The sequence below is a fragment of the Dendropsophus ebraccatus genome, chromosome 1, assembly GCF_027789765.1.
Source record: "Dendropsophus ebraccatus isolate aDenEbr1 chromosome 1, aDenEbr1.pat, whole genome shotgun sequence".
Taxonomy (NCBI): domain Eukaryota; kingdom Metazoa; phylum Chordata; class Amphibia; order Anura; family Hylidae; genus Dendropsophus; species Dendropsophus ebraccatus.
The window spans coordinates 168,993,483-169,020,101 of NC_091454.1; the positions used below are offsets into that span (position 1 = coordinate 168,993,483).

Here is a 26,619-nt window from a genome sequence, read left to right on the forward strand (position 1 = left end):
AAGTTATTTTATTGATAGTATAGTTGTATACAGATAAGGCGATATGTGGACCCCAGCATGGAGTCGGCTTAGTGTCACGTCATTACCCCTGGTCACTGTGTTAGATGTTCTACCAGCTCGGCTGCTAATACACTGAATTCCTGCTCTGAGAAGAGATAACTTTTCACAATACGGATAACAGATTCCTCAGTCAATGTATTGAAATCTTCCTCATTCTTGAAGGGTAAGTGTCCTGCGAGCTCACAGAGGGCCACGTTAAATGCAGATTCCTCCTTGGCCCCAAAACTGGACTGTCTTGCCCATATGACCACTCGGATCCCTTCTCGTGCCCCCAGACCATCGCCATTTGTTGGATTACTTCCTCTAGTCATGAAAACATTGTGCGCAATGTCACGATTTACAAAGTAATCTGTAACCCGGCATATTGTCTTGGCGATGGACATCAAGTCTTTCCCATCAGTGTAAAAAAAGAAGCCTGGAGCTGGGAAATGTGTTAGTTGGTGGAAGTTAATATGGGGGCACAAAGGTTTGCTCGGAGCGGACTCGATCAGCAGTTCTTCATCCAAATAAAATCCATGTAAATGTAAGTGGTTTACAGAAGCAAACCCACCCAGGCTGTTAAAACCAACTCTAAACCCCGGGTGACCACTGAGAAGTAGGGATGACAGCCCAAGCAATGTTACATCTGGGGTTAAAATCTGAGTCAAGCAAAGTGATGGGTCTGGTATAAATAAAACATGGCCAAATTCTAGAGGGCTAACATTGATGACCGCCAGGGTGGGGGTATAGCTGATGACATGGTTAGGAGATATATCTGCACCGGACACCCTCTCAGTGGGGGATCTGACCATCTGAAACAGAATCTCCTCCTGTTTGATCTTATTGAAGTTGAATTGGCTTGGGTTGAACTTCTCCCGGATGCTCTTTATGTCCTGAGGCTTCCTCCTTTCTATGCCCCTCTTGACATTGAGCTGTGCCACATACTTCACACTACCTGGCAAGATCTTGGTTTGCAGGCTCCACAGTGGATAGCGAAAGAGACCCTGCTCCATCTTTTCTACCCATCTGGACTGCAATGCTCTGTCAAAATCAGAAAGAAAACTTCTGTCTTCTGCGTATTCTCTCCTCACCTGCCATGTGATTCCTGGCAGTATATATTCGTCCTCTGTATATCTATATTCTTCCAATATGGCTCCATTGAAACCAACTGAGCTCTTTAACGCCATGCTTCCATCACTTATGTGCCCTAAGGAAAAAAAAAAAAAAAGACATAGTATTTCATTATGTAAGGCTCCAAAATCTTGCGATTTTAAAGATTATACATACAATTTTAGCACATAAAAAAATAATAATTCATAAGCATATGTCAGCTTGCTAATACTGGTCACTGCTATGTTATAGCATGGGTCAGATGTGGGGTCTCCTAATAGACTCTATTGGGGGGAATGGAGGTGAGGGAAAGGCATGTGGCTACTGTAGTAACTGATCGGCCGCCGTAATCACATTGCAGGGCTTTCTATCCTATAACTGACATGTGTGGCACCTGTCATTCAGCCATTTTAATGCTGTGATGCTTTACATCCCAGCATTGAATGGGTTAACCCTTTAGTGACCAGCATGATTGAAATAAAAAGAATTCTAGACAATTCAGCAATGGATTGGAGTCCCTGTATGAAGGATGGCCTTATACCAACTATATACTGTATAATACACATAAACTTCCATACAGCTACTCTATTCTGGTCAGTTCAGCAGTGAAGCAGATTGGAGTCACTGTATGGAGGACCTCCAGATTTGTATGGGGTGACTTTGTGGGATAACCAGTTAAAGGGGTTATCCAGCGCTACAAAAACATGGCCACTTTTCCTCTCTCTTGTCTCCAGTTCAGGTGTGGTTTGCAATTAGGCTCCATTTACTTCAATGGAACGGAGTTTGAAACCCCACCCAATCTGGAGACAACAGTAGGGGGAAAGTGGGACATACTAAAAAGCATGAACAAAAAGAATAAAGAAAAATAATGAACATTATTTCCTATAGGGAGACATCTAAAATATGGTTTTAATTGGTTTAATTAGTTAGAAAGACCAGGAATGAACAGTATTTTTCTGTAGTGCTCAGTGGACTGAGTGTATGTACTGTAGAAACCGATGTGTAATACCTTACCTGTGCAAGGTACACCTGGAATGAATAGGATAAGTAGTGAAATTAAGGCTTATTCCATCATAAAAAGAGGTGTAGTTCTTTCCCCGTGCAAGATAGACCCGGAATGAACAGCATGTATCTGGAGTGCACAGAGCAAGGAGCGTTTGTACAATAGAAACCGATTGGTAATACCTTATCCGTCCAAGGTACACCTGGAATGAGTAGGATACATAGTCGATGCAAGGGCAGAGAGATCCATCCTTCTGGACAAATAAGAACCCTGCTCCAGCTAAAGAGGAAGACTTTCGGAAGAAGCCCTTTTGCAGGTTATCCTTGATGTACGCAGACATGGCTTCAGTTTCCGGATCAGAGGGTGGATACACTCTACCACGAGTGGGCGTAGCACTGAGAAGTAGATTTATGGGGCAATCTTATGGCCGATGAGGTGCTAACATGTCAGCCTTCTTTTCGGTGAACACATCAGCAAAGTCCTGTTACTGGTCTGGGAGACCAGGCAACGGCTTGGAAGAGTCAGAAGGTGGTGGAGGTACCCGGTTGTGAGAGGTCTGCAGACATCGTCTGAAGCAATCTGGCCCCCAAAGCAAGACCTCCCTGGTCTTCCAGTCAAGGCTAGGGGCATGCAGCTGTAGCTAAGGGAGACCCAACAGGGTGGCAGAAGAGCAACAGGACAGAATGTAGAAGGTGATCTTCTCTGTACTGGGACTTGCCAGAAGTTTGTCGAGCAGGACCACAGGGAGTAGCCACTTCTGGACCAAGGATGCTGCAACGAAGTTGTGTGCTGAGCCAGAATCCAGCAAGGCGGTGGACTGGAATCGCTGTCCAGAAGAAGCAGAGATCGTAATCGCCAAGGACAGGCGTGGAGAGGAAGCATTCACACCTAGGGAGGTCTCTCCTACCTGGCCTAGGTGTAACAGTTTCCCATCTGCTGAGGATGTTGAGCACAATTTAGGTGGAAGTGGTTGGGTCTAGCACAATAGAGGCACAGGTTTTGCTCCCGACAACGAGTTCTCTCTTCTGCCGTCAAATGACCTATGTCCACCTGCACGGGCTCATCGGAGGCTGGCGGGGACAAAGAAGAACTCCTTTGTCAGGTAGTATGCAAAACTGATCAGCACGCTGGCTCACAAACTTGACAGGGATAATGCTGCCTAGTCGCCACCTTTCCAATTGGGCAAAGGACATGCTTTCCAGCCAGGACCTCCCTTCCTCTTTGAATGACCTGATCCACTTGGCCACTTAGATTGATGTTCGTTTCTCCGTAAGGGAAGAGGAGTTTTGTCAAGAACGTGTTGGTATGTCCTCGCCGTATACAACTGCCTTCAAAAGACCACCTACTGCTTTGTCCCCGCCAGCCTCCGATGAGCCCGTGCAGGTGGACATAGATCGTTTGACGGCAGAAGAGAGAACTTATTGTCGGGAGCAAAACCTGTGCCTCTATTGTGCTAGACCCAATCACTTCCACCTGAATTGTGCTCAACATCCTCAGCAGACGGGAAACTCTTACACCTACGCCAGGTAGGAGAGACCTCCCTAGGTGTGAATGCTTCCTCTCCCTGCCTGTCCTTGGCGATTACGATCTCTGCTTCTTCTGGACAGCGATTCCAGTCCACCGCCTTCCTGGATTCTTGCTCAGCACACAACTTCGTTGCAGCATCCTTGGTCCAGAAGTGGCTACTCCCTGTGGTCCTGCTCGACAAACTTCTGGCAAGTCCCAGTACAGAGAAAATCACCTTCTACATTCTGTCTCGTTCCTCTTCTGCCACCCTGTTAGCTGCTAGCCTTGACTGGAAGACCAGGGAGGTCTTGCGTTGGGGCCAGATTGCTTCAGACGATGTCTGCAGACCTCTCACAACCGGGTACCTCCACCACCTTCTGACTCTTCCAAGCCGTTGCCTGGTCTCCCAGACCAGTAACAGGACTTTGCTGATGTGTTCACCGAAAAGAAGGCTGACATGTTAGCACCTCATCGGCCATAAGATTGCCCCATAAATCTACTTCTCAGTGCTACGCCCACTCGTGGTAGAGTGTATCCACCCTCTGATCCGGAAACTGAAGCCATGTCTGCGTACATCAAGGATAACCTGCAAAAGGGCTTCTTCCGAAAGTCTTCCTCTTTAGCTGGAGCAGGGTTCTTATTTGTCCAGAAGGATGGATCTCTCTGCCCTTGCATCGACTATGTATCCTACTCATTACAGGTGTACCTTGGACGGATAAGGTATTACCAATCGGTTTCTATTGTACAAACGCTCCTTGCTCTGTGCACTCCAGATACATGCTGTTCATTCCGGGTCTATCTTGCACGGGGAAAGAACTACACCTCTTTTTATAATGGAATAAGCCTTAAAGGGGTACTCCGGTGAAAAAAAAATGACCTGCAATGGAAGGGTTAAGTCAAATTATATAACTTTGCAATATACTTACATAATGGGTTCCTGCAGCTTGCTCTTCTTATTGAACCTTGCACCAGTCCACAGGAAGTTGTATACCTGAAGTCCTCCACTTGACTGTCGACCCCCGTTTTCCGCCGACGATACGTCACTAACGAACTTCTCAGTCTCAGCTGCCATCAGTACGTGTCTTCCTGGTTTCCCCTGATTGGTGCGGAATCAGCCAATCAGCGCCGTCCCTGTGCACAGCCTCACTGTTCTAGTACTGTTCTGGGCATGCACGGGTCACACAGTGACTCGCTCATGCATAGATGAAAGCTGGGAGCTAGTGATCTGCTCCTCCGTATCTCCTTATCCTACTATACCCGCCCCCCCTCACGGACCGCAACTCTCAGCTCCCGAGAGCCCCCCCCCGGACCGCAACTCTCAGCTCCCGATAGCACCCCCCCCCCCGGACCGCAACTCTCAGCTCCCGATAGCACCCCCCCCCCGGACCGCAACTCTCAGCTCCCGATAGCACCCCCCCCCCCCGGACCGCAGTTCTCAGCTCCCGATAGCACCCCCCCCGGACCGCAACTCTCAGCTCCCGATAGCACCCCCCCCCGACCGCAACTCTCAGCTCCCGATAGCATACCCCCCCCCCCGGACTGCAACTCTCAGCTCCCGATAGCACCCCACCCCCCCCGGACCGCAACTCACAGCTCCAGATAGCATAATCCAACCCCCCCCCACCGGACCACAACATACACCTCACGATAGGACTGCCCCCCCCCCCCATCGGACGATCCCCTCCGCCCGCCCAGCCCGCCCCTTCTATCGCCGCTCAGCTGAGCCGATCAGAAGCCCGGAAAAGTGCAATGAGCAGCACTTTCCTGGGCTCCTGATCGGCTAAGCGGCGATGGAGGGGGCGGGCTGGGCGGGCGGAGGGGATCGCTGTCCTACTCACCTGTCCGCCGGCCCCAGCAGCTCCTCTCCCGACACTCTGGTCTCCCGTAATCCCCCGGGCACAGGCAGCGGGGTACAGAGACTCTGCCTGTGTCCCGGAAGTGTTCTGCAGCGGCAGTCTCTCTGTCCCCCGCTGGCTGTGCCCGGAGGATGACGGGAGACCGGAGTGTCGGGAGAGGAGCTGCTGGGGCCGGCGGACAGGTGAGTAGCCTGTTTGTTGTTTTTCTGGTCGCAGGGGGGGATTGGCTACTATGGGGGGCACTGTCTGGGGGCATTGGCTACTATGGGGCATTGGCTACTGTATGGGGGCATTGGCTACTATAAGGGGCCCTGGCTACTATGGGGGGCACTGTCTGGGGGCATTGGCTACTATATGGGGGCACTGTATGGGGGCATTGGCTACTATATGGGGGCACTGTATGGGGGCACTGGCTACTATGGGGGCACTGCCTGGGGGCATTGGCTACTATATGGGGGCATTTTCTACTATATGGGGGCACTGTCTGGGGGCATTGGCTACTATATGGGGGCATTTTCTACTGTATGGGGGCATTGGCTACTATATGGGGGCATTGGCTACTATATGGGGGCATTGGCTACTGTGGGGGGCACTGGCTAGTATATGGGGGCACTGTATGGGGGCATTGGCTACTATATGGGGGCATTGGCTACTATATGGGGGGCACTGGCTACTATATGGGGGGCACTATATGGGGGCATTGGCTACTATGTGGGGGCACTATGTGGGGGCATTGGCTACTATATGGGGAGCACTATATTATGGGGGCATTGGCTACTATGTGGGGCACTATATGGGGGGATTGGCACCAATTACACTGCTGCTATCTCCAAACTGTGACAATGAGCAAAATATTTTTTTTCTATTTTCCCCCCTAAAATCAGGGGTACGTCTTATTAAAAGGCGCGTCCTTTAAAGCGAAAAATACAGTACTATATGTTCGAGGGGGGCCCCTTAAAAAATTTTGCAATGGGGCCCCGTGAATCCTAGCTACGCCCCTGAGTAGATGTATCTAGGAGTTGTGGACAGTCACTGTATATAATATTAGCTCCATATAGCACATAGATGTACCCAGGTATATAGTGTGATCAGTATATATAACTGTGTCTCTAGGTGCTGTATATAGTTGGATCAATATCCAGGTACTGTACATAGTGTGATCAGTATACAGTAGATGTCTGGGGGGGGGGGGGGATACAGCATAGACCGATCCACTATAGTCGCCCCCATACTGAAGAGAGACACCATAACATAGAGAGGAGCCCCCATACTGAAGAGTTCCCCCACAATATAGTTGCCCCCACACTAAAGAATGTCCCCATAACATAGAGCCCTTATACTGAAGTGACACCATAACATTAAGAAGAGTGTCCCCACTACTACTAACCACTACCCACTACTGTCACTACTACTACCCCCCTTATCTACAACTACACCCCTCATCTTTTATACCTCTAATATTAGTACACCCCTCATCCACCAAGCCTCTACTACTACACCCATCATAATTAGCAAAACAAAAAAAAATTATAAATCGAAATTTAAATCGAAAATCGAGAACATGTTTTTTAAAATCAAGATTTTTTTTTTTTTGGCCATATCACCCAACCCTGCAGCAGTGTATTATAAACTTATTATCCTCCTGTATTTGTGTGTATATACCTCTCCATTCTGTGTGGGTATACAGCAGTGTATTATATACACACTCATACAAGAGGAGGGGGCGTGTCTTAAGGTGTGGGTGGGTTATGGGTGTGTCGTTGGGTGTGGTTAGGGCGTGTCCATGTCCCTCTTTGCTCTCAGCCAAAGTTGGGAGGTGTGCACAAGTAGCCCAGTTGAACAATGGATAGATAGATATTTAGATAAGAGATAGATAGATAGATAGATAGATAGATAGATAGATAGATAGATAGAGAGATAGAGAGATAGAGAGATAGAGAGATAGAGAGATAGAGAGATAGATATGAGATAGGAGATAGATAAATAGATAGATAGGAGATAGATAGATAGATAGGAGATAGAGAGATAGATAGAGAGATAGATATGAGATAGGAGATAGATAGATAGATAGATAGATAGATAGATAGATAGATAGATAGGAGATAGAGAGATAGAGAGATAGAGAGATAGAGAGATAGATAGAGAGATAGATAGATAGATAAATAGATAGATAAATAGATAGATAGGAGATAGATAGATAGATAGATAGATAGGAGATAGATAGATAGGAGCAGGGGCGGTCTTGGCATTTCTGGGGCCCCAAGCGAAGTTATGTCTGGGGCCCCCTCCTCGACATGCGTTCCAAAACAATAGACTGCTGTGTGTTGCCCGCAGTAGTATATACCCCTTGTGCGCTACCGCCAGTAATATATACTCCTTGTGTGCTGCCCCCAATAGTATATACCCCTTGTTTGTTTCCCCCAGTAGTATATAGACCCCTGTGTGTTCCCCCAGTTATATATAGCCCCCCGTGTGCTCCCCCAAAAGTATATAGACCTCCTGTGTGCTGCCCCAGTTGTATATAGACCCTCTGTGTGCTCCCCCACTAGTATATAGGCCCCCTGTGTGCTCCCTCAGGGGTATTTAGCCCCCCTGTGTGCTCCCCCACTTGGATATAGACCTCCTGTGTGCTCTCCAAGATGTATATAGACCCCATTCTGCTGCCCTAAGTAGTATATAGACCCCCTGTGTGCTGCCCCCAGTAATATATAGACCCCTCTGTGAAGCCCCAGTAGTCTATAGCCCCCCTGTGTGCTCCCCCTGTTATATAGCCCCCCTGTGTGCTCCCCCATTTATATAGACCCCCGATGTGCGCTCCCCCAGTTAAACAGACCCCTGTGTGCTCCCCCTCCCATATAGTATATAACACAATAAAACAAACACTTACTCACCTGGGTCCGGTCGTCTCCTCTTCTCTTCACTCTTGTGGCCGCAGGAAGGGTTTTCCCTGCGATCACAAGAGACCGCACTCCCCTTGTCCTGGCGCCGATGCTCCAGTGATGTCACTGGAGCGCCGGCACCACAAATGGACAAAGCTGCCACTTTTGTCCGCAGAGAAAACCCTTCCTGCGGCCACAAGAGTGACTGACAGGAAGGGGGCCAATGTCTCCCGCCCTGTCAGTGCTGCTGCATGTAATTATGAGCGCTCATAGTTACAGTTCAGATGGCAGCAGCGAGCGGGGCAGCGGCCCTGTCCAGCGGTCTTGAGCACAAGAGCAGGGTGTGGGGGCCCCCCTGGATGTTGGGGGCCCTAAGCCATCGCTTGGGGTGCTTGGTGCCAAAGACCGCCACTGGATAGGAGATAGATAGATAGATATATAGATAGGAGATAGATAGATAGATAGATAGATAGATAGATAGAGAGATAGAGAGATAGAGAGATAGATAGATAGGAGATAGATAGATAGATAGATAGATAGATAGATAGGTAGATAGGTAGGAGATAGATAGATAGATAGGAGATAGATAGATAGATAGATAGATAGATAGATAGATAGGAGATAGATAGATAGATAGATAGGTAGATAGATAGATAGATAGATAGGAGATAGATAGATAGATAGATAGATAGATAGATAGATAGATAGATAGATAGATAGATAAACATCCCAGCCTCTTGGTGGCTCTGTAGGGGTGGGGGATTTCACTACAGGCTTCCCTGTCACCCCCTCTATGACTCTCCATCTAGTGTGGCTCCTCAGATTGCACAGCTAAAACTCCCAGTATGCCCTGGTGACATTACATGATGGGAGTTGTAGTTAATCTTGAACTGTCACCACAACATAAAGATGGGCCTTGTAGTTATGCAACCAGGAGAGCTCAACCAGGAGAGCTCAACCAGTAGAGCTGGTTGCATAACTACAAGCCCCATCCTCATGTTGTGGTGACAGTATAAGATGGGAGTTGTAGTTCTGCAACCTGGAGCTGTCGAACTTGCATAGCTACAGGCCCCATCCTAACATTGCAGGGAACATACCTGATGGTAGTTGTAGTTTTCATACTTGGAGCCCTCCTGATTGCATTGCATTACTACAATTCCCATCATGTACCATCACCACAAGATGAGGATGGGGCTTTTAGTTATGCAACCAGGAGAGCTTCAAGCTGGAACAATACAACTCCCATAGAGTATTTACCCAAAAAGATGATAATGGGGGTTGTAGTTCTGCAACTTGGAGCTCTCCAGGAGAGCTTGAGGTGGCAGAACTACAACTCCCATTTTGTACAACATTGTATTTACAACATGACCATGTCAGCAGGGGTTTGTTTGCTTTTCAGGACACACGTCACACACCAAGTATGTTGCTTAGCAACAGGATTGGCAGTTTGTTATGAGGTAGGGCAGTGAGGAGAAACAGAGGGGACCATAGAGAGGCCAGGGGACACCTAGAGCGTCTTGACAGCCAGAGGGGAATATAGAGAGTCAGACTGGAGAGCATGCCTGGAGATGTTGATGAAACAGGAAGTAGATACGTTTTTTACTGAATCTATGCAGGTGAATGGGGGCTACAAAGGGGAGTAAAAAAAAAAAAAAACACAACAAGACAAAGTGGTGACACATCGTACAGATGTATGAATAAATTAGTTTTTTTTTCCATGATCACCGGAGTACTCCTTTAATGTCACTACTTATCCTATTCATTCCAGGTGTACCTTGCACAGGTAAGGTATTACACATCGGTTTCTACAGTACATACACTCAGTCCACTGAGCACTACAGAAAAATGCCGTTCATTCCTGGTCTTTCTAACTAATTAAACCAATTAAAACCATATTTTAGATGTCTCCCTATAGGAAATAATGTTCATTCTCTTTCTTCATTCTTTTTGTTCATGCTTTTTAGTATGTCCCCGGGAAAGTGGCCATGTTTTTGTAGCGCTGGATAACCCCTTTAATAAGGGGCGAGGATCATTCTAGAGAGTTCAGTACTGAGCAGTCTAGAACAGTGTTTCTCAACCTTTTCAGGCCAAGTACCCCCATGCGACGAGATGCTCCAGCCGAGTACCCCCAACGATGCCATCCATTAATAACATTGCCCAGGGTAGATTTACATGTATGTTTCACAGCAAAATCCACTGCGATACTCTGTACTGTTATGGCCTATGGCTCTGCATTCTCACAGAGGATTTTCTATCTGCTGTGAGAATGTAGCCGCTGCCTATTTACCTAATTAGCTGCCGGCCCTTAACAGATCATACTTACCTCCCTGTACTCCCACCTGCTTCTTTGACTCCCAGCTCACTGACAGCCCGCTCATCCAATCAGTGGCTACGGTGGGACTGTGCACTGATTGGCTGAGCAGGCTGTCAGTAAACCGGGTGCCAGAGAAGCAGGTGGGATATATCCCACAGAGATGGATATGTCCCCCTGGAGCCAGATACCTCCCCCCATGTAGTCAAGAGGCCTTCTTCTATGTAGCCAGATATCTCCCCCATGTAGTCAGATACCTCCGCCATGTGGTCAAGAGGCCTTCTTCTATGTAGCCAGATATCTCCCCTATGTAGCCAGATACCCCTTATATGTAGCAAGATATCTCCCCATGTAGCCGGATACCTCCTCATGTAGTCAGATACCTCCCCCCATGTAGCCAGATATCTCCCCTATGTAGCCAGATACCCCTTATATGTGGCCAGATACCCCTTATATGCAGCAAGATATCTCCCCATGTAGCCAGATATCTCCCCTATGTAGCCAGATACCCCTTATACGTAGCCAGATACCTCCCCCATGTAGTCACATACCTCTCCCCATGTAGTCACATACCTCCCCCATGTAGTCAAATACCTCCCCCATGTAGTCAGATACCTCTCTCCCATGTAGCAGATACCTCTCCCCCATGTAGCCAGATACCTCTCCCCCATGTAGCCAGATACCTCTCCCCCATGTAGCCAGATATCTCCCCCATGTAGTCAGATATCTCCCCCATGTAGTCAGATATCTCCCCCATGTAGTCAGATATCTCCCCCATGTAGTCAGATATCTCCCCATGTAGTCAGACACCTCCCCCATGTAGTCAGATATCTCCCCCATGTAGTCAGATATCTCCCCCATGTAGTCAGATATCTCCCCATGTAGCCAGATACCTCCCCCATGTAGTCACATACCTCTCCCCATGTAGTCACATACCTCTCCCCATGTAGTCACATACCTCCCCCATGTAGTCAAATACCTCTCCCATGTAGTCAGATACCTCTCTCCCATGTAGCAGATACCTCTCCCCCATGTAGTCAGATATCTCCCCATGTAGTCAGACACCTCCCCCATGTAGCCAGATATCTCCCCCCATGTAGTCAGATACCTCCCCATGTAGTCAGATATCTCCCCATGTAGTCAGACACCTCCCCCATGTAGTCAGATATCTCCCCCATGTAGTCAGATATCTCCCCATGTAGTCAGATACCTCCCCCATCTAGCCAGATACCTACCCCCTTGCAGCCAGACATCTCCCCATGTAGTTAAGATACCTCCTTCTATAGCCAGATACCTCCCCATGTAGCCATATATCACTTTTCATTTTCCTCTCCATCTGGCCCAGACCACCATGATGATTTCTTGCAGCTACAATTTACCTCTTGCCAGAGAACCTGCCAAACATCTTAGGCGTCACAGTTTTCCTTTAACTTCCGTCCCTTTTTCCTACCTATAGGCTCCCATACAGTAATAATTTCGCTGTTTGGTGTAATGCGCTGTAAAGTGAGTAGGTGTGTGGGTTGTCCCCGTATTTAGGATCCCTCATTTAAAAATAATATTTCCTTCTATGACCCCCCCATATAGTAATAATGCCTCCTGCCCTGCCCCCATAGTAATGCCCACCATTCTACTCCCTCCCCCTCCTGCCTCAACAAACAAAAAAAAAAATTCATACTCACGTTATCCGCCCATGGAGGGGATCTTCCTCTATTCTCCAGCCTCTGAGCCACAAGGAGATTAAGGGGAGAGTAAGGTCTGAGGGGGAAAAGAAGGAAAGAGGAGGATAGAGGAGGTGAAGAGGGAGAGGAAGAGAGAGAAGGTGAAGGGGGAGAGGAAGAGAGAGGAGGTGAAGAAGGGAGAGGAAGAGAGAGGAGGTGATGGGGGGAGAGGAAGAGAGAGGAGGTGAAGGGGGGAGAGGAAGAGAGAGGAGGTGAAGGGGGGAGAGGAAGAGAGAGGAGGTGAAGGGGGGAGAGGAAGAGAGAGGAGGTGATGGGGGGAGAGGAAGAGAGAGGCGGTGATGGGGAGAGAGGGGGTGAAAGGGGGAGAGGAGGACAGGGAAGGGAGGAGGTGAAGGGGGATAGCAGAAGAGAGGAGGTGAAGGGGAGAGAGGAAGAGAGAGGAGGTGAAGGGGAGAGAGAAAGATAGAGGTGGTGAAGGGGGGAGAGGAAGAGAGAGGAGGTGATGGGGGCATAGGAAGAGAGAGTAGGTGAAGGGGGGAGAGGAAGAGAGAGGAGGTGATGGGGGCATAGGAAGAGAGAGTAGGTGAAGGGGGGAGAGGAAGAGAGAGGAGGTGATGGGGGCATAGGAAGAGAGAGTAGGTGAAGGGGGGAGAGGAAGAGAGAGGAGGTGATGGGGGCATAGGAAGAGAGAGTAGGTGAAGGGGGGAGAGGAAGAGAGAGGAGGTGAAGGGGGGAGAGGAAGAGAGAGGAGGTGAAGGGGGGAGAGGAAGAGAGAGGAGGTGAAGGGGAGAGAGGAAGGGAGAGGAGGTGAAGGGGGAGAGGTAGAGAGAGGAGGTGAAGGGGAGAGAGGAAGAAAGAGGGGGTGAAGGGGAGAGAGGAAGAGAGAGGAGATGATAGGGGTAGAGAGGAGATTATTTGGGCTGAGAGGAGGAGATGGGGGTGAGAAAAGGTGATTGGGGGGCTGAGAAAAGGTGATGGGGGGCTGAGAGGGGGAGCAAGGCACCAGCAGTGCCTGCTGTACACTGTCCCCCTGCGGCTGCCGGATCCGGGAGCGGCGGCTTGAGGAAGGTCGGCAGCTGGTGAGTGATGGGTGCAGAGAGGAGATGAGGGGGGAGAGGAAGAGAGAGAGGTAGAGAGAGGAGGTGAAGGGGAGAGAGGAAGAAAGAGGAGGTGAAGGGGAGAGAGGAAGAGAGATGAGATGATAGAGGTAGAGAGGAGATTATTTGGGCTGAGAGGAGATGATGGGGGTGAGAGGAGATGATGGGGGTGAGAGGAGATGATGGGGGTGAGAGGAGATGATGGGGGTGAGAGGAGATGATGGGGGTGAGAGGAGATGATGGAGCTGAGAGGAGATGATGGAGCTGAGAGGAGATGATGGAGCTGAGAGGAGATGATGGAGCTGAGAGGAGATGATGGGGGCTCAGAGGAGATGATGGGGGTGAGAGGAGATGATGGGGGTGAGATGAGGTGATGGGGGGTTGACAGGAGGTGATGGGGCTGAGAAGAGGTGATGGGGGGTGGAGAGGAGGTGATGGGGGCTGAGAGGGGGAGCAAGGCACCAGCAGCGTCTGCTGTACACTGTCCCCCTGCGGCTGCCGGATCCGGGAGCGGCGGCTTGAGGAAGGTCGGCAGCGGGTGAGTGATGGGTGCAGAGGAGGTGGATTTTGCGTCAGGGTCTAATCGGGACGGGAGGGTCTTATTCTGACCTGAGAGGGGTCCGGCCAGCTCCCAGACTACTGGGCCGGCAATGAGTGGTGGTGCGCGGGGCTCCCCCACCCGGGCTGTGACAGATGTGGGATGCAGACCGGAAGATGGGGCAGCCCGGGAGGCAGGCCGGTGGACGCGGGGGCTACCCGATCTTCCAGTCTGCATCCCACATCTGTCACAGCCCGGGTGGGGGAGCCCCGCGCACCACCACTCATTGCCGGCCCAGTAGTCTGGGAGCTGGCCGGACCCCTCTCAGGTCAGAATAAGACCCTCCCGTCCCGATTAGACCCTGACGCAAAATCCACCTCCTCTGCACCCATCACTCACCCGCTGCCGACCTTCCGGCAGCCGCAAGGGGATAGCATGCAGCAGACGCTGCTGGTGCCCTGATCCCCCTTTGATCTCTCTGGCTCTCTCCATCTTCCCCCGCAGCATCTCCCGTCCCCCACAGATTGCTGAGGAGCTGCTGCTGGGGGAATAAAGGAGAGAGCTGCCGCGGTGACTGGTGCCGGGACATTGCTGGGTGATAGCAGTGTCCCGGCACCCAAAGCCAAACTTCATTTTTTTTACACTCCGGCCGCGTACCCCCTCAACCTGCGGCACGTACCCCCTGGGGTACGCGTACCGCAGGTTGAGAAACACTGGTCTAGAATAAAGTTGCTCCCGGGAGGGCTTACCAGTAATAACTCCATTATAACATATACTACAGACTACCACCACCACCCCCCCCCCTCCTCCCCTCCCGTTACCTGTGACCCCTTTCTTCTCCTCTCATTCATACACCGCCTGCCGGGCACTGTCAGCACCAGAGCACTTACTTCCTGGTCCGACCGTACCAACAAGTGACAACAATAGGGGTGTTCTAATACTAAAGCAATCAGCCGTCTCCCTCAGAGAATCTGCAAACAGCTCATAACATAACGTTTTTCTTCCTACACAGTAACCCCAGCTATAATATATGATACATTTATGCATTTAAAGTAGAACGTGTCTCCAAAAGGAAACTCCATATAGTGACTCCCCCGAAGCTGACATGGATGCACGCTCCACATCGCCGGCTTCTCAGTGGCACTGTATACGGACCTGTGCTCAGGGAACTCCACCCCCCACCTGCTTTAGAATAAACCGCCCCTCCCGTGCCACATCTAACCACGCCCATGTACGAGCTGCGGGCGGGGTCATATTAAATATGCAAATTAGGCGTTTCCCCAGCAGGTGGTGACGTTGTTGCGGAAGTTTTAGTGTTGTTTCTAGTGAGGAGAAGTTGTTGTCCGGGGGTGAGAGGAGCAGGAAGAGCGGCCAGTATGGGGGCTTCATCCAGCCAGCTGTCCAAGCAGCTCCTCAACGAGTACCAGGTAGGAGACGGCTCCGGACAACAAGCTGCGGCTCTCCGACACTTCCCAGTCACTGTGTACGGGGACAGGTACTGCATCCAGGAAGCTGGGTGTATATATAGTGTATAGGGACAGGGACTGCATCCAGGAAGCTGGGTGTATATATAGTGTATAGGGACAGGTACTGCATCCAGGAAGCTGGGTGTATATATAGTGTATAGGGACAGGGACTGCATCCAGGAAGCTGGGTGTATATATAGTGTATAGGGACAGGTACTGCATCCAGGAAGCAGGGTGTATATATAGTGTACGGGGACAGGGACTGCATCCAGGAAGCTGGGTGTATATATAGTGTATAGGGACAGGTACTGCATCCAGGAAGCAGGGTGTATATATAGTGTATAGGGACAGGTACTGCATCCAGGAAGCAGGGTGTATATATAGTGTACGGGGACAGGTACTGCATCCAGGAAGCAGGGTGTATATATAGTGTACGAGGACAGGTGCTGCATCCAGGAAGCTGGGTGTATATATAGTGTATAGGGACAGGTACTGCATCCAGGAAGCAGGGTGTATATATAGTGTACGGGGACAGGTACTGCATCCAGGAAGCAGGGTGTATATATAGTGTACAGGGACAGGTACTGCATCCAGGAAGCAGGGTGTGTATATAGTGTACAGGGACAGGGACTGCATCCAGGAAGCTGGGTGTGTATATAGTGTATAGGGACAGGTACTGCATCCAGGAAGCAGGGTGTATATATAGTGTACGGGGACAGGTACTGCATCCAGGAAGCAGGGTGTATATATAGTGTATAGGGACAGGTACTGCATCCAGGAAGCAGGGTGTATATATAGTGTACGGGGACAGGTACTGCATCCAGGAAGCTGGGTGTATATATAGTGTATAGGGACAGGTACTGCATCCAGGAAGCAGGGTGTATATATAGTGTATGGGGACAGGTACTGCATCCAGGAAGCTGGGTGTATATATAGTGTACGGGGACAGGTACTGCATCCAGGAAGCTGGGTGTATATATAGTGTATAGGGACAGGTACTGCATCCAGGAAGCTGGGTGTATATATAGTGTATAGGGACAGGTACTGCATCCAGGAAGCTGGGTGTATATATAGTGTATAGGGACAGGTACTGCATCCAGGAAGCTGGGTGTATATATAGTGTATAGGGACAGGTACTGCATCCAGGAAGCTGGGTGTATATATAGTGTACGGGGACAGGTACTGCATCCAGGAAGCTGGGTGTATATATAGTGTATAGGGACAGGTACTGCATCCAGGAAGCTGGGTGTATATATAGTGTATAGGGACAGGTACTGCATCAGGAAGCTGGGTGTATATATAGTGTATAGGGACAGGTACTGCATCCAGGAAGCTGGGTGTATATATAGTGTACGGGGACAGGTACTGCATCCAGGAAGCTGGGTGTATATATAGTGTACGGGGACAGGTACTGCATCCAGGAAGCAGGGTGTATATATAGTGTATAGGGACAGGTACTGCATCCAGGAAGCAGGGTGTATATATAGTGTATACAGGTACTGCATCCAGGAAGCAGGGTGTATATATAGTGTATAGGGACAGGTACTGCATCCAGGAAGCTTGGTGTATATATAGTGTATAGGGACAGGTACTGCATCCAGGAAGCTGGGTGTATATATAGTGTATGGGGACAGGTACTGCATCCAGGAAGCTGGGTGTATATATAGTGTATAGGGACAGGTACTGCATCCAGGAAGCTGGGTGTATATATAGTGTATAGGGACAGGTACTGCATCCAGGAAGCAGGGTGTATATACAGTGTATGGGGACAGGTACTGCATCCAGGAAGCAGGGTGTGTATATAGTGTATAGGGACAGGTACTGCATCCAGGAAGCAGGGTGTATATATAGTGTATAGGGACAGGTACTGCATCCAGGAAGCTTGGTGTATATATAGTGTATAGGGACAGGTACTGCATCCAGGAAGCTGGGTGTATATATAGTGTATAGGGACAGGTACTGCATCCAGGAAGCTGGGTGTATATATAGTGTATAGGGACAGGTACTGCATCCAGGAAGCTGGGTGTATATATAGTGTACGGGGACAGGTACTGCATCCAGTAAGCAGGGTGTATATATAGTGTATGGGGACAGGTACTGCATCCAGGAAGCTTGGTGTATATATAGTGTATAGGGACAGGTACTGCATCCAGGAAGCTGGGTGTATATATAGTGTATAGGGACAGGTACTGCATCCAGGAAGCTGGGTGTATATATAGTGTATAGGGACAGGTACTGCATCCAGGAAGCTGGGTGTATATATAGTGTACGGGGACAGGTACTGCATCCAGGAAGCTGGGTGTATATATAGTGTACGGGGACAGGTACTGCATCCAGGAAGCTGGGTGTATATATAGTGTACGGGGACAGGTACTGCATCCAGGAAGCTGGGTGTATATATAGTGTACGGGGACAGGTATTGCATCCAGGAAGCTGGGTGTATATATAGTGTATGGGGACAGGTACTGCATCCAGGAAGCAGGGTGTCTGTATAGTGTATGGGGGACAGGTACTGCATCCAGGAAGCAGGGTGTATATATAGTGTATAGGGACAGGTACTGCATCCAGGAAGCAGTGTGTATATATAGTGTATGGGGGACAGGTACTGCATCCAGGAAGCTGGGTGTATATATAGTGTATAGGGACAGGTACTGCATCCAGGAAGCAGGGTGTATATATAGTGTATGGGGGACAGGTACTGCATCCAGGAAGCTGGGTGTATATATAGTGTACGGGGACAGGTACTGCATCCAGGAAGCAGGGTGTATATATAGTGTACGGGGACAGGTACTGCATCCAGGAAGCTGGGTGTATATATAGTGTATAGGGACAGGTACTGCATCCAGGAAGCTGGGTGTATATATAGTGTATAGGGACAGTTACTGCATCCAGGAAGCAGGGTGTATATATAGTGTATAGGGACAGGTACTGCATCCAGGAAGCTGGGTGTATATATAGTGTACGGGGACAGGTACTGCATCCAGGAAGCAGGGTGTATATATAGTGTATAGGGACAGGAACTGCATCCAGGAAGCAGGGTGTATATATAGTGTATACAGGTACTGCATCCAGGAAGCTGGGTGTATATATAGTGTACGGGGACAGGTACTGCATCCAGGAAGCAGGGTGTATATATAGTGTACGGGGACAGGTACTGCATCCAGGAAGCAGGGTGTATATATAGTGTATGGGGGACAGGTACTGCATCCAGGAAGCAGGGTGTATATATAGTGTATGGGGGGCAGATAGTGGAAGCAGGGTGTATATATAGTGTATGGGGGCAGATAGTGGAAGCAGGGTGTCTGTGTAGTGTATGTAGGGGGGCAGATAGTGGAAGCAGGGTGTCTGTGTAGTGTATGGGGGGGGGCAGATAGTGGAAGCAGGGTGTCTGTGTAGTGTATGGGGGGGCAGATAGTGGAAGCAGGAGGCAGGGTGTCTATATAGTGTGTTCCAACCACTTTGATTCCCCTATGATGTGATGAGTGATCGGTCACCCCATGAGGGCGAGTATATACTTAGAGCCCATTGACTGTACCTTTAATGGTAACTGGCTTACATTTTATCCTTAGTAATGTGAATGTGCCAGACTCCTGGATAGAAAGGTCAACGGTCTGATAGGTGGGCTCCCTGGGGTGGATAACCCCATCAATCATCCTTAGACTTTATTCACACAAGCGTAATATGGATGCATTTTTATATCTATATTACATATGTAAGTCCCTCTCTGGCTGCGGATCTAGTGACACAAACTGACAGCTGTCAAAAATGCATACATATTATAAGAGACCTGCCGTATAGACTTCCATTACTGTTATAACTTGTAGAAACCATGTTTAGAACTTCTGAGGAGCCAGCAATGTCATGAGATTTCCACCACCTGGCTATAAGTAACCATTTCACATGAGATATGTGGAGAAGTGGAATTTGTAAATCTTGGGGGCACATGGGGCATTGTTGAGCGTCCCTGTGGTCTGCTATCCTGCGGCTAGGGAGTAAATTTTCCTTCTAAGATGACACATTAGTCATGTAGTCTACACCTATTAACCAACTTGTGCCCAAGAGTACTAACACATAATACTGATGTATTGAAAAACATAACAAGACGTTATTGAATCTACCACAAACAAGTTAAAAACAAGACCTGGGAGGTCCCACTACTGGGACATGAGAAATATAAAGTGCATGTGCAGATAATGAATGGCCGTTCTGTAAACTCATCAGCATAAATGCATATAATAATAGTAAAGTGCAAGTGCCGCACCTCAAATGCTCACAGTACGCTGAACAGAGTATGTGCAAAATGCAATCCAGTAAACCACGTGCAATAAAATAAATCACAAAAATATGATGTAGTGTGTCCCAGTCCGCTGGCCTCACACCTCACTCCAACGCTGTTTCGCTTCCTCTGTGCCACAATGCCTACAGAAATCTTACTCGGGTTAATTTTTTTTTTCTTTTCTTGTAGGAGCTGACGTACCTGACAAAACAGGAAATCCTGCTGTATGTGGCTTATTATACCTTATCTTTGATGTGTGTATGTGTTACTATCATGTGGTGCAGCCAGAAGTAGAATGGTAGATGAAAGCCGTGAGGAACCTCCCCAGAAATGATTATTCATGCATTAATTTCCAATCTCTTGGGCTGGGTTCACACTGTGTTTTTGCAATCCAATTAACGTATTCATTTTATGCCTTAAAGGGGTACTCCGGCCCGGGGGTATTTTTAAGCTATGGTTGGGGAGGGGGTGGTAATGGACGGTGGAGGTCACTTACCTCCCCAGTTCCAGCGCCGGGTTCCTAGCGGAGTTCAGCTTCGGCCGCTGAATGGCTGAGCTGCCTTGAGACGTCAGGTCTCATGCGGCAGCTCACACCAAGACGCCGCCGCAGGGTGGGTGTACCGGGCGGCACAATCCGGGACCCGGAACCAGAACCAGGGAGGTAAGTGACCTCCGCCGTCCATAACCACCCCTTCCCCAGCCATAGCTTAAAAATACCCCCGGGCCGGAGTACCCCTTTAAAGGAGTTTCTGATCACAGATAGTGGGGTCTCTGATCAGCGCTGAATGAAGGGGCTGTGTTGCTAAACCAGCTGCTGTGTAAGGAATTTGAGTAAAAGCCATATTACAGGGGCCAATCTTCCTGTCAGCTCATTGCTCGCTTCCCTCTCGTTTACGCTCACTGCACTGTGCTATTACACGCACAGACAGCGAGCCGGGAGGAGTGGGAGGGACAATCCTTACATCGGTCTGCGGCACTTTGAAGTCAGTTGTTAGTGGCTCCTAGTTTAATTTAAAGGGGTTGTCCGGCGAAAAAAAATTATTCACAGAATAACACACATTACAAAGTTATACAACTTTGTAATGTATGTTATGTCTGTGAATGGCCCCCTTCCCCGTGTCCCACCACCCCCACCCGTGTACCCGGAAGTGTGGTGCGCTATACATTACCTGTCGCGTGCCGACCACGGTCTCCGATCGTCAGCAGTGACGTCTTCTTCGGGAGCTTGGCGGATCTTCCCGAGTGCCGGCCGCCCTCTGCAGCGTCATCCGAAGCTCAGACGCGATTGGCTGAGCATAACTGTGCTCAGCCAATCGCGGCTGAGCAGCTGATGACGTGGCCGCGTCATCAGCCGCTCAGCCGCGATTGGCTGAGCACAGTTATGCTCAGCCAATCGCGGCTGAGCTTCGGATGACGCTGCAGAGGGTGGCCGGCACTCGGGAAGATCCGCCAAGCTCCCGAAGAAGACGTCACTGCTGACGATCGGAGACCGTGGACGACACGACATGCGGTGAGTATAATGCACCACACTTCCGGGTCTAGCGTGGGTGGGGGGAAACACGGGGAAGGGGGCCATTCACAGACATAACATACATTACAAAGTTGTATAACTTTGTAATGTGTGTTATTCTGTGAATAATTTTTTTTCGCCGGACAACCCCTTTAATGTATCCAACGTGTAGTTATTGTCTCATCAGGACCATAGGGAGACTCATCACCCGCTTCTTCTCTGCCATTGTCCACAATGTTAATGCTTCATAATAGGGAAAAAACATTTCCATTTAAGAAGCTGGAAAAGCTGACTGACACCCTTTATGGGAGCCATAGTTTTGGTTATATTGGTTGCTGGTCAACCCTTCTAGACAATGCTATAAACCAGGGATGGGGAACATTTGGTCCTCCAGCTGTTGCAAAACTACAATTCCCATCATGCTTGGACAGCCAAAGCTAAAGCTTTGGCTTTCCAGATATGGGAATTGTAGTTTTGCAACAGCTGGAGGACCAAATGTTCCCCATCCCTGATATAAACTCACCAGTGTCTTTGTAGTTGTCACTCTTCCTCAAAGCACAATGGGTGAATATCTGAGATATACAACATAATCGTCCTTTGGCATCTATAGTGCAGGTTCAGCCATAGTGCTGTTATTGTGTTATAAAATCTGATTTACACTCCATATTAAGGCTTTTTATGAGCTCATATTGATGTCTTTGCTTGCAGAGTACAAAATCCATCTATGTACTTTGTTTTTATGACTGTGTCCAACTACTACTTCAGTTTCCTTGTTTTCTCATTATGTTACTGGTTGCTCAGTTCTATGTACTGGAATTGTTCCTGACTGTCACTAAGCATTGCTAAATGTTTCTATGGCCTGCCCCACACTGTAAATAAATAACAGGATGTCTTCTCTTTTAAGACTTTTTTTCCCCAGACATTTTTATTTGCAGCTTTTTGTAGCTGACAACCAATATAGCTGCCACTGTAGATCCCACAAGGATTGGCACTCTACTCCAGTCTAGAACAACAACTCTAACCAGTTATACAATGATTTGAAGGGGTAGTGCGGCGTTTAACTTTTATTTACTAAATAACACACATAACAAAGTTATACAACTTTGTAATGTGTGTTATCTAAGTGAATGGCCCCCTTCCCCATGTCCCCCCCCCCCCACCCCGGAAGTGTTAGTGCATTATACTTGCGCGTTCGCAGCGAACACATAAGTATAATGCACCAACACTTCCGGGGTGGGGGGAACACTAGGAAGGGGGCCATTCACTTAAATAACACACATTACAAAGTTGTATAACTTTATGTGTGTTATTTAGTAAATAAGAGTTAAACGCTGCACTACCCCTTTAATATAGTATGGTTAGTTTGTATGGTTATTTCAGCTCAGCCTATAAGGAGGATGTTTTCTTTGGGGAATTACTTTTAGAAGGTTCCTGCAATAAAAAGCAGATTATGGGGTATATTGCTGCAGAGAAGCTAGGAGATTAGCTGTAATCTGCAGTGTGTTCAGTTTCCCTACAGTGCCCCCACAGGTTAATGTGACTCTGTACCCACAATCTGCTCACCCCAAACCGCTTGTACCTTTGGATAGCTGCTTTAAATCCAAGATCTGTCCTGGGGTCCGTTCAGGTGATGCAGTTATTGTCCTAAAAACAACTTTTAAACTGGCGTGGCCTAGAGTGTCAGTGCATTAGGCTGGCACACCCTCTCTGTCCCTCCTCTCCGCCCTCCTCATCATTAGGAATGCTCTAGGCAGGTAGTCTCCTATTCATCAGCTGTGTTAGCACGGCACATGGGCTGGATCGTTAAGGCACCTGTGCAGTGTTCAGACAAGTGATGAATAGGAGAATACCTGCCTGGAGCATTCCTAATGATGAAAAGAGCGGGGCGGAGGGACAGAGAGGTTGTGCCAGCCTAATGCATAGACACTCTAGGCCACGCCAACTTGACACAGGGCTGCAAGTTTAAAAGTTGTTTTTCAGGACAATAACTGCATCACCTGCCGAACGGATCCCAGGACAGATCTTGGATTAAAAGCAGCTATCTGACGGTACAAGTGGTTTTGGGGAGCAGATTGTGGGTACAGAGTCGCTTTACATGAAGAATTACACACACTCCTCCTGCCTGTAGTGTAGGAACATGCCAGGTTCTCCAGAGAGATAGATGCACATTATAGCCACAGTTGCTAATTGATGAAACCCCAAAAAGTGGGACCCCCATCATTTTTTATTTTTTTTTTAGAATTTGTTGATTGGATATTTGAAAATATTTTTTCTTTCAGACACAACCTCAGTACAGGCGTGATGCGGTTCAGGGAATGCGGTTTAGCTGTAGAGAAAGTGGTTCTAGTATATCTGAAATGGCTTATGGGTGATCAAGGCATTGATATGAAAATACTGAAAGGGCAGGCTCCTAATACGCAGGGAGCAGGGCACTGCAGGCATTATGCAGGTTTTTCTTTTTCTTTTGGGGGTTCATACTACCATCCCTATATCTGCAACTATAACAGAAAGCATAGTGCTGTATGCAGCGCTGTTTTTCCTATGAAAAGAAGGAACCTGATGGGGTGTGGGCAGTTCTGGATCTATCAGACACTGATCAGTTTCCGCTGTAGCGGAAGCCATGGCGGTGGTGTGAATAGAGCCTAATTGACTTGCCATTTTGCAGCAGAATTCTGCATTTTGCATATCTATCCGCAGGATGGTTCACAGTGAATTGTGCAGCTGTATATTATTTATAACACTTGATAATTACGTCCTTTGTTTCCATTTTATTTTAAAGTGCTCATAAAAGATTCAGTGAAATGATACAGAAGGAACAGAGAAGCAACATTGAATCTGTCAGAGTCCCCAAGGAAAGGTTTCTCACTTTGCCTGAACTAAAGGTAATTGTGTTTCCTGGTAAAGTAAATGCTGTCTGATCATAAACCCAGACCGTCCTGTACAACGTCATTCCTCTCCCCTGAGCAAACTACTAACCTGTGTAGTACCATGGCTATAGAAACACTACCAGGACAATGGGTGGATCCTGGACCAGTCAGGTACTAGTCTAAGGTTACACATTCCCATACACAGCATGACAATTGTCCAAGGAGTTTCCCTGCGAACGGTTTTATCATATCCAAAAGACAGATGATAAATGTCGGCTCTTCTCTGATCATAAGAACTGGCATCTTAGGTCTCTGATTCCTTCTCACTGCCCGACTATAGTGACCTGGAGCTGTAATGTAGCAGTGGTTGAGGATGTGCTCCTGGCACCAATTCACTTTGCTTCTGTATCGACGCTGCTAACCATGGCGATCCCACACTAACATTTGTCAAACTTTTGTAGTCTAATTTACACCTATAGAAGTTTGTGCCCACGTCTTATGCATACAGATTCACATCATCTCGGATTCCTCTGTTTCCACTTGTTATCTATTGATAATTGTATATGAGAGAATAGAGGCCAGCAGAAGTGATAAGAAGTATTAGTATGATACTGAGGTTATGATAAATACATTTGTAAATTCACCTTTTATTCCTGGCAGGCAAACCCCTTTAAGCAACGGATTTGCTATGTTTTCTCCACTTCAGAACATAGAGATGGCAGCATGTCCTTTGAAGATTTCCTTGACATGCTGAGTGCTTTTAGTGACTCTGCTACTCTTGAAGTTAAGTCTCATTACGCCTTCAGAATCTTTGGTAAGAACTTTTACATCTTTATTAGATTTTTTTTTTTTTTGCCCTGAACATAAAAGATGCTCCATGTATCCCCATTAGTTTAGTGTTGTAGGGGTGGTCACAAACATGAACCATACTTGTCCCTCCACTCGCTCCCAGTCCAGTATTGTTGCGGTAACAGACTAACTGATGTGCCTCACTAATATCCCCATATAAATGACTGCTGCGGCCATCACTGAATGTAAGTGCCTCTTGTGCTGAGTGTACTGGGGCATCTTTAGAGTATTTGAGCAGAGCAGGCCAGAGTGATAACCCTGCATTGGGGCAAATATGGCATTTTTGTGCCTTTGCCTGCCCTTGGGTAATTTTGTCAAAGGGACCAAAACTCCTTTTAATATCAGACCCCTCGAGAGCTCTTTGGCTGCAGTTTAACCCTTTCCTCCCCCTAGAGAACACAGGATCACTCAGCTGTGCTGAATGTTCCTGTGTATAGGGAGCACAGGGGCCAGACGGAAGAGAGATCTGACAGCTGGATGATTGTTCAGTTGTCCATTATTAAAGGTGTTTGGCCACCTTAAAGGCATTATCCAGAGCTACAATAACATGGCCACTTTTCCCCCTCTCTTGTCTCCAGTTCAGGTGTGATTTGCAATTAAGCTCCATTTACTTCAATGGAACTGAGTTTGAAACCCCACCCAATCTGGAGACAAGAGGGGAAAAGTGGCCATGTTTTGGATAACCCTTTTAACATCAGGTGACTGCCCATCATGGTGCTCACCATTTAGCTATTAGTCTTGTGTCATTCACCATCAGGAGACATTGTGAATCCCAACACACCCTACAGCCTGAAGCAGGACGGTGTCTGTGTTTGCAAAAGTCCCATTCTAGGTAAAAATTGTAATTCTTGGTAAAGCTGGGTGAATCGACATGTTAGCAGCTACTTTATGGCAGCTGAAATAAATGGTCCGAGAACTGTCAGTCTCCAGGAAATAAAGACCATGTATAACAGGTATATAAAAGTTAAGCTGCATACAGGTATATTATTGCCATCATTTATCTAGTCCTCCAGCAGGATGATTGACCTATAATTAAATCTCCATCTCCCTGTTGACCTCGTCCCAGGCCATACAGTAAAGCAGAAGGGAAACATTTTTTTTACTTAATCTGATTACCTGGTGTCTCCACTGTTGGGCTATGTTCACACAACATATAAACAGCTGTTATTGATGTTCATGATCATTAATAATGGCTGTAGTTGTCATTACTCATTGCTATGTTCTGTGAACATAGCCTTGTAGTGTAAGTATGAGGTCTTTATTTTTACTTACTGACAAACATGTCTTTTTGTAGATTTTGATGGAGATGGTGCACTAAATGAAAGAGATTTGGAGACGCTGGTGAATCATTTGACAGGGGAAGAAGATGACTCAAAACTAAGTAACAATGAGATGCGGCAGCTTATTGCAAATGTAAGTTCAGTGTTATTGCAGTGATAGGACTGATGTGTTGTCATCTGATTTAAGTGTTCTAATATGTATTTTGTTTCTTTTTACTCGTGTTACTTCTGACATGTCTGTTTTTTTACTAAATACTTGTATTCTACTTGAAAATCAATTCTCGAGCAACTTTTCTTAAGTGTGAAAGCCCTTTAACACCGACCAATTATTGCTAAGGAGCATTCCTAGCAAA

At 47.9% G+C, this 26,619-nt stretch overlaps 2 protein-coding genes across 2 annotated transcripts in view; one reads left to right on the forward strand and one right to left on the reverse strand.

The window, feature by feature from the left end:
- GDPGP1 (GDP-D-glucose phosphorylase 1) lies at nucleotides 1-15,357 on the reverse strand. Its single transcript, XM_069984334.1, has 2 exons — nucleotides 15,174-15,357; nucleotides 1-1,246 (listed from the first exon to the last, which is right to left on the reverse strand). Exons 1-2 carry the CDS (start codon nucleotides 15,247-15,249, stop codon nucleotides 93-95), a joined length of 1,230 nt encoding a protein of 409 aa, XP_069840435.1. The 5' UTR covers nucleotides 15,250-15,357; the 3' UTR covers nucleotides 1-92.
- The window catches only part of CIB1 (calcium and integrin binding 1), a 17,110-nt gene continuing 5,778 nt past the window's right edge, over nucleotides 15,288-26,619 (forward strand). The window contains exons 1-5 of the mRNA XM_069984348.1: nucleotides 15,288-15,445; nucleotides 19,950-19,984; nucleotides 24,050-24,152; nucleotides 24,798-24,951; nucleotides 26,281-26,399. Coding sequence (XP_069840449.1) covers nucleotides 15,395-15,445; nucleotides 19,950-19,984; nucleotides 24,050-24,152; nucleotides 24,798-24,951; nucleotides 26,281-26,399 — 462 coding nt within the window. The 5' untranslated portion in view covers nucleotides 15,288-15,394. The remainder of the gene's footprint in view (nucleotides 15,446-19,949; nucleotides 19,985-24,049; nucleotides 24,153-24,797; nucleotides 24,952-26,280; nucleotides 26,400-26,619) is intronic.

Coding starts and splice junctions, on each gene's coding strand:
- GDPGP1 (XM_069984334.1), bottom strand. CDS start 15,249: ATGGGCGTGGTTAGATGTGGCACGGGAGGGGCGGTTTATTCTAAAGCA. Junction 1,247..15,173: donor GTGGAGTTCCCTGAGCACAG/GTCCGTATACAG, acceptor TTTTTTCCTTAG/GGCACATAAGTGATGGAAGC.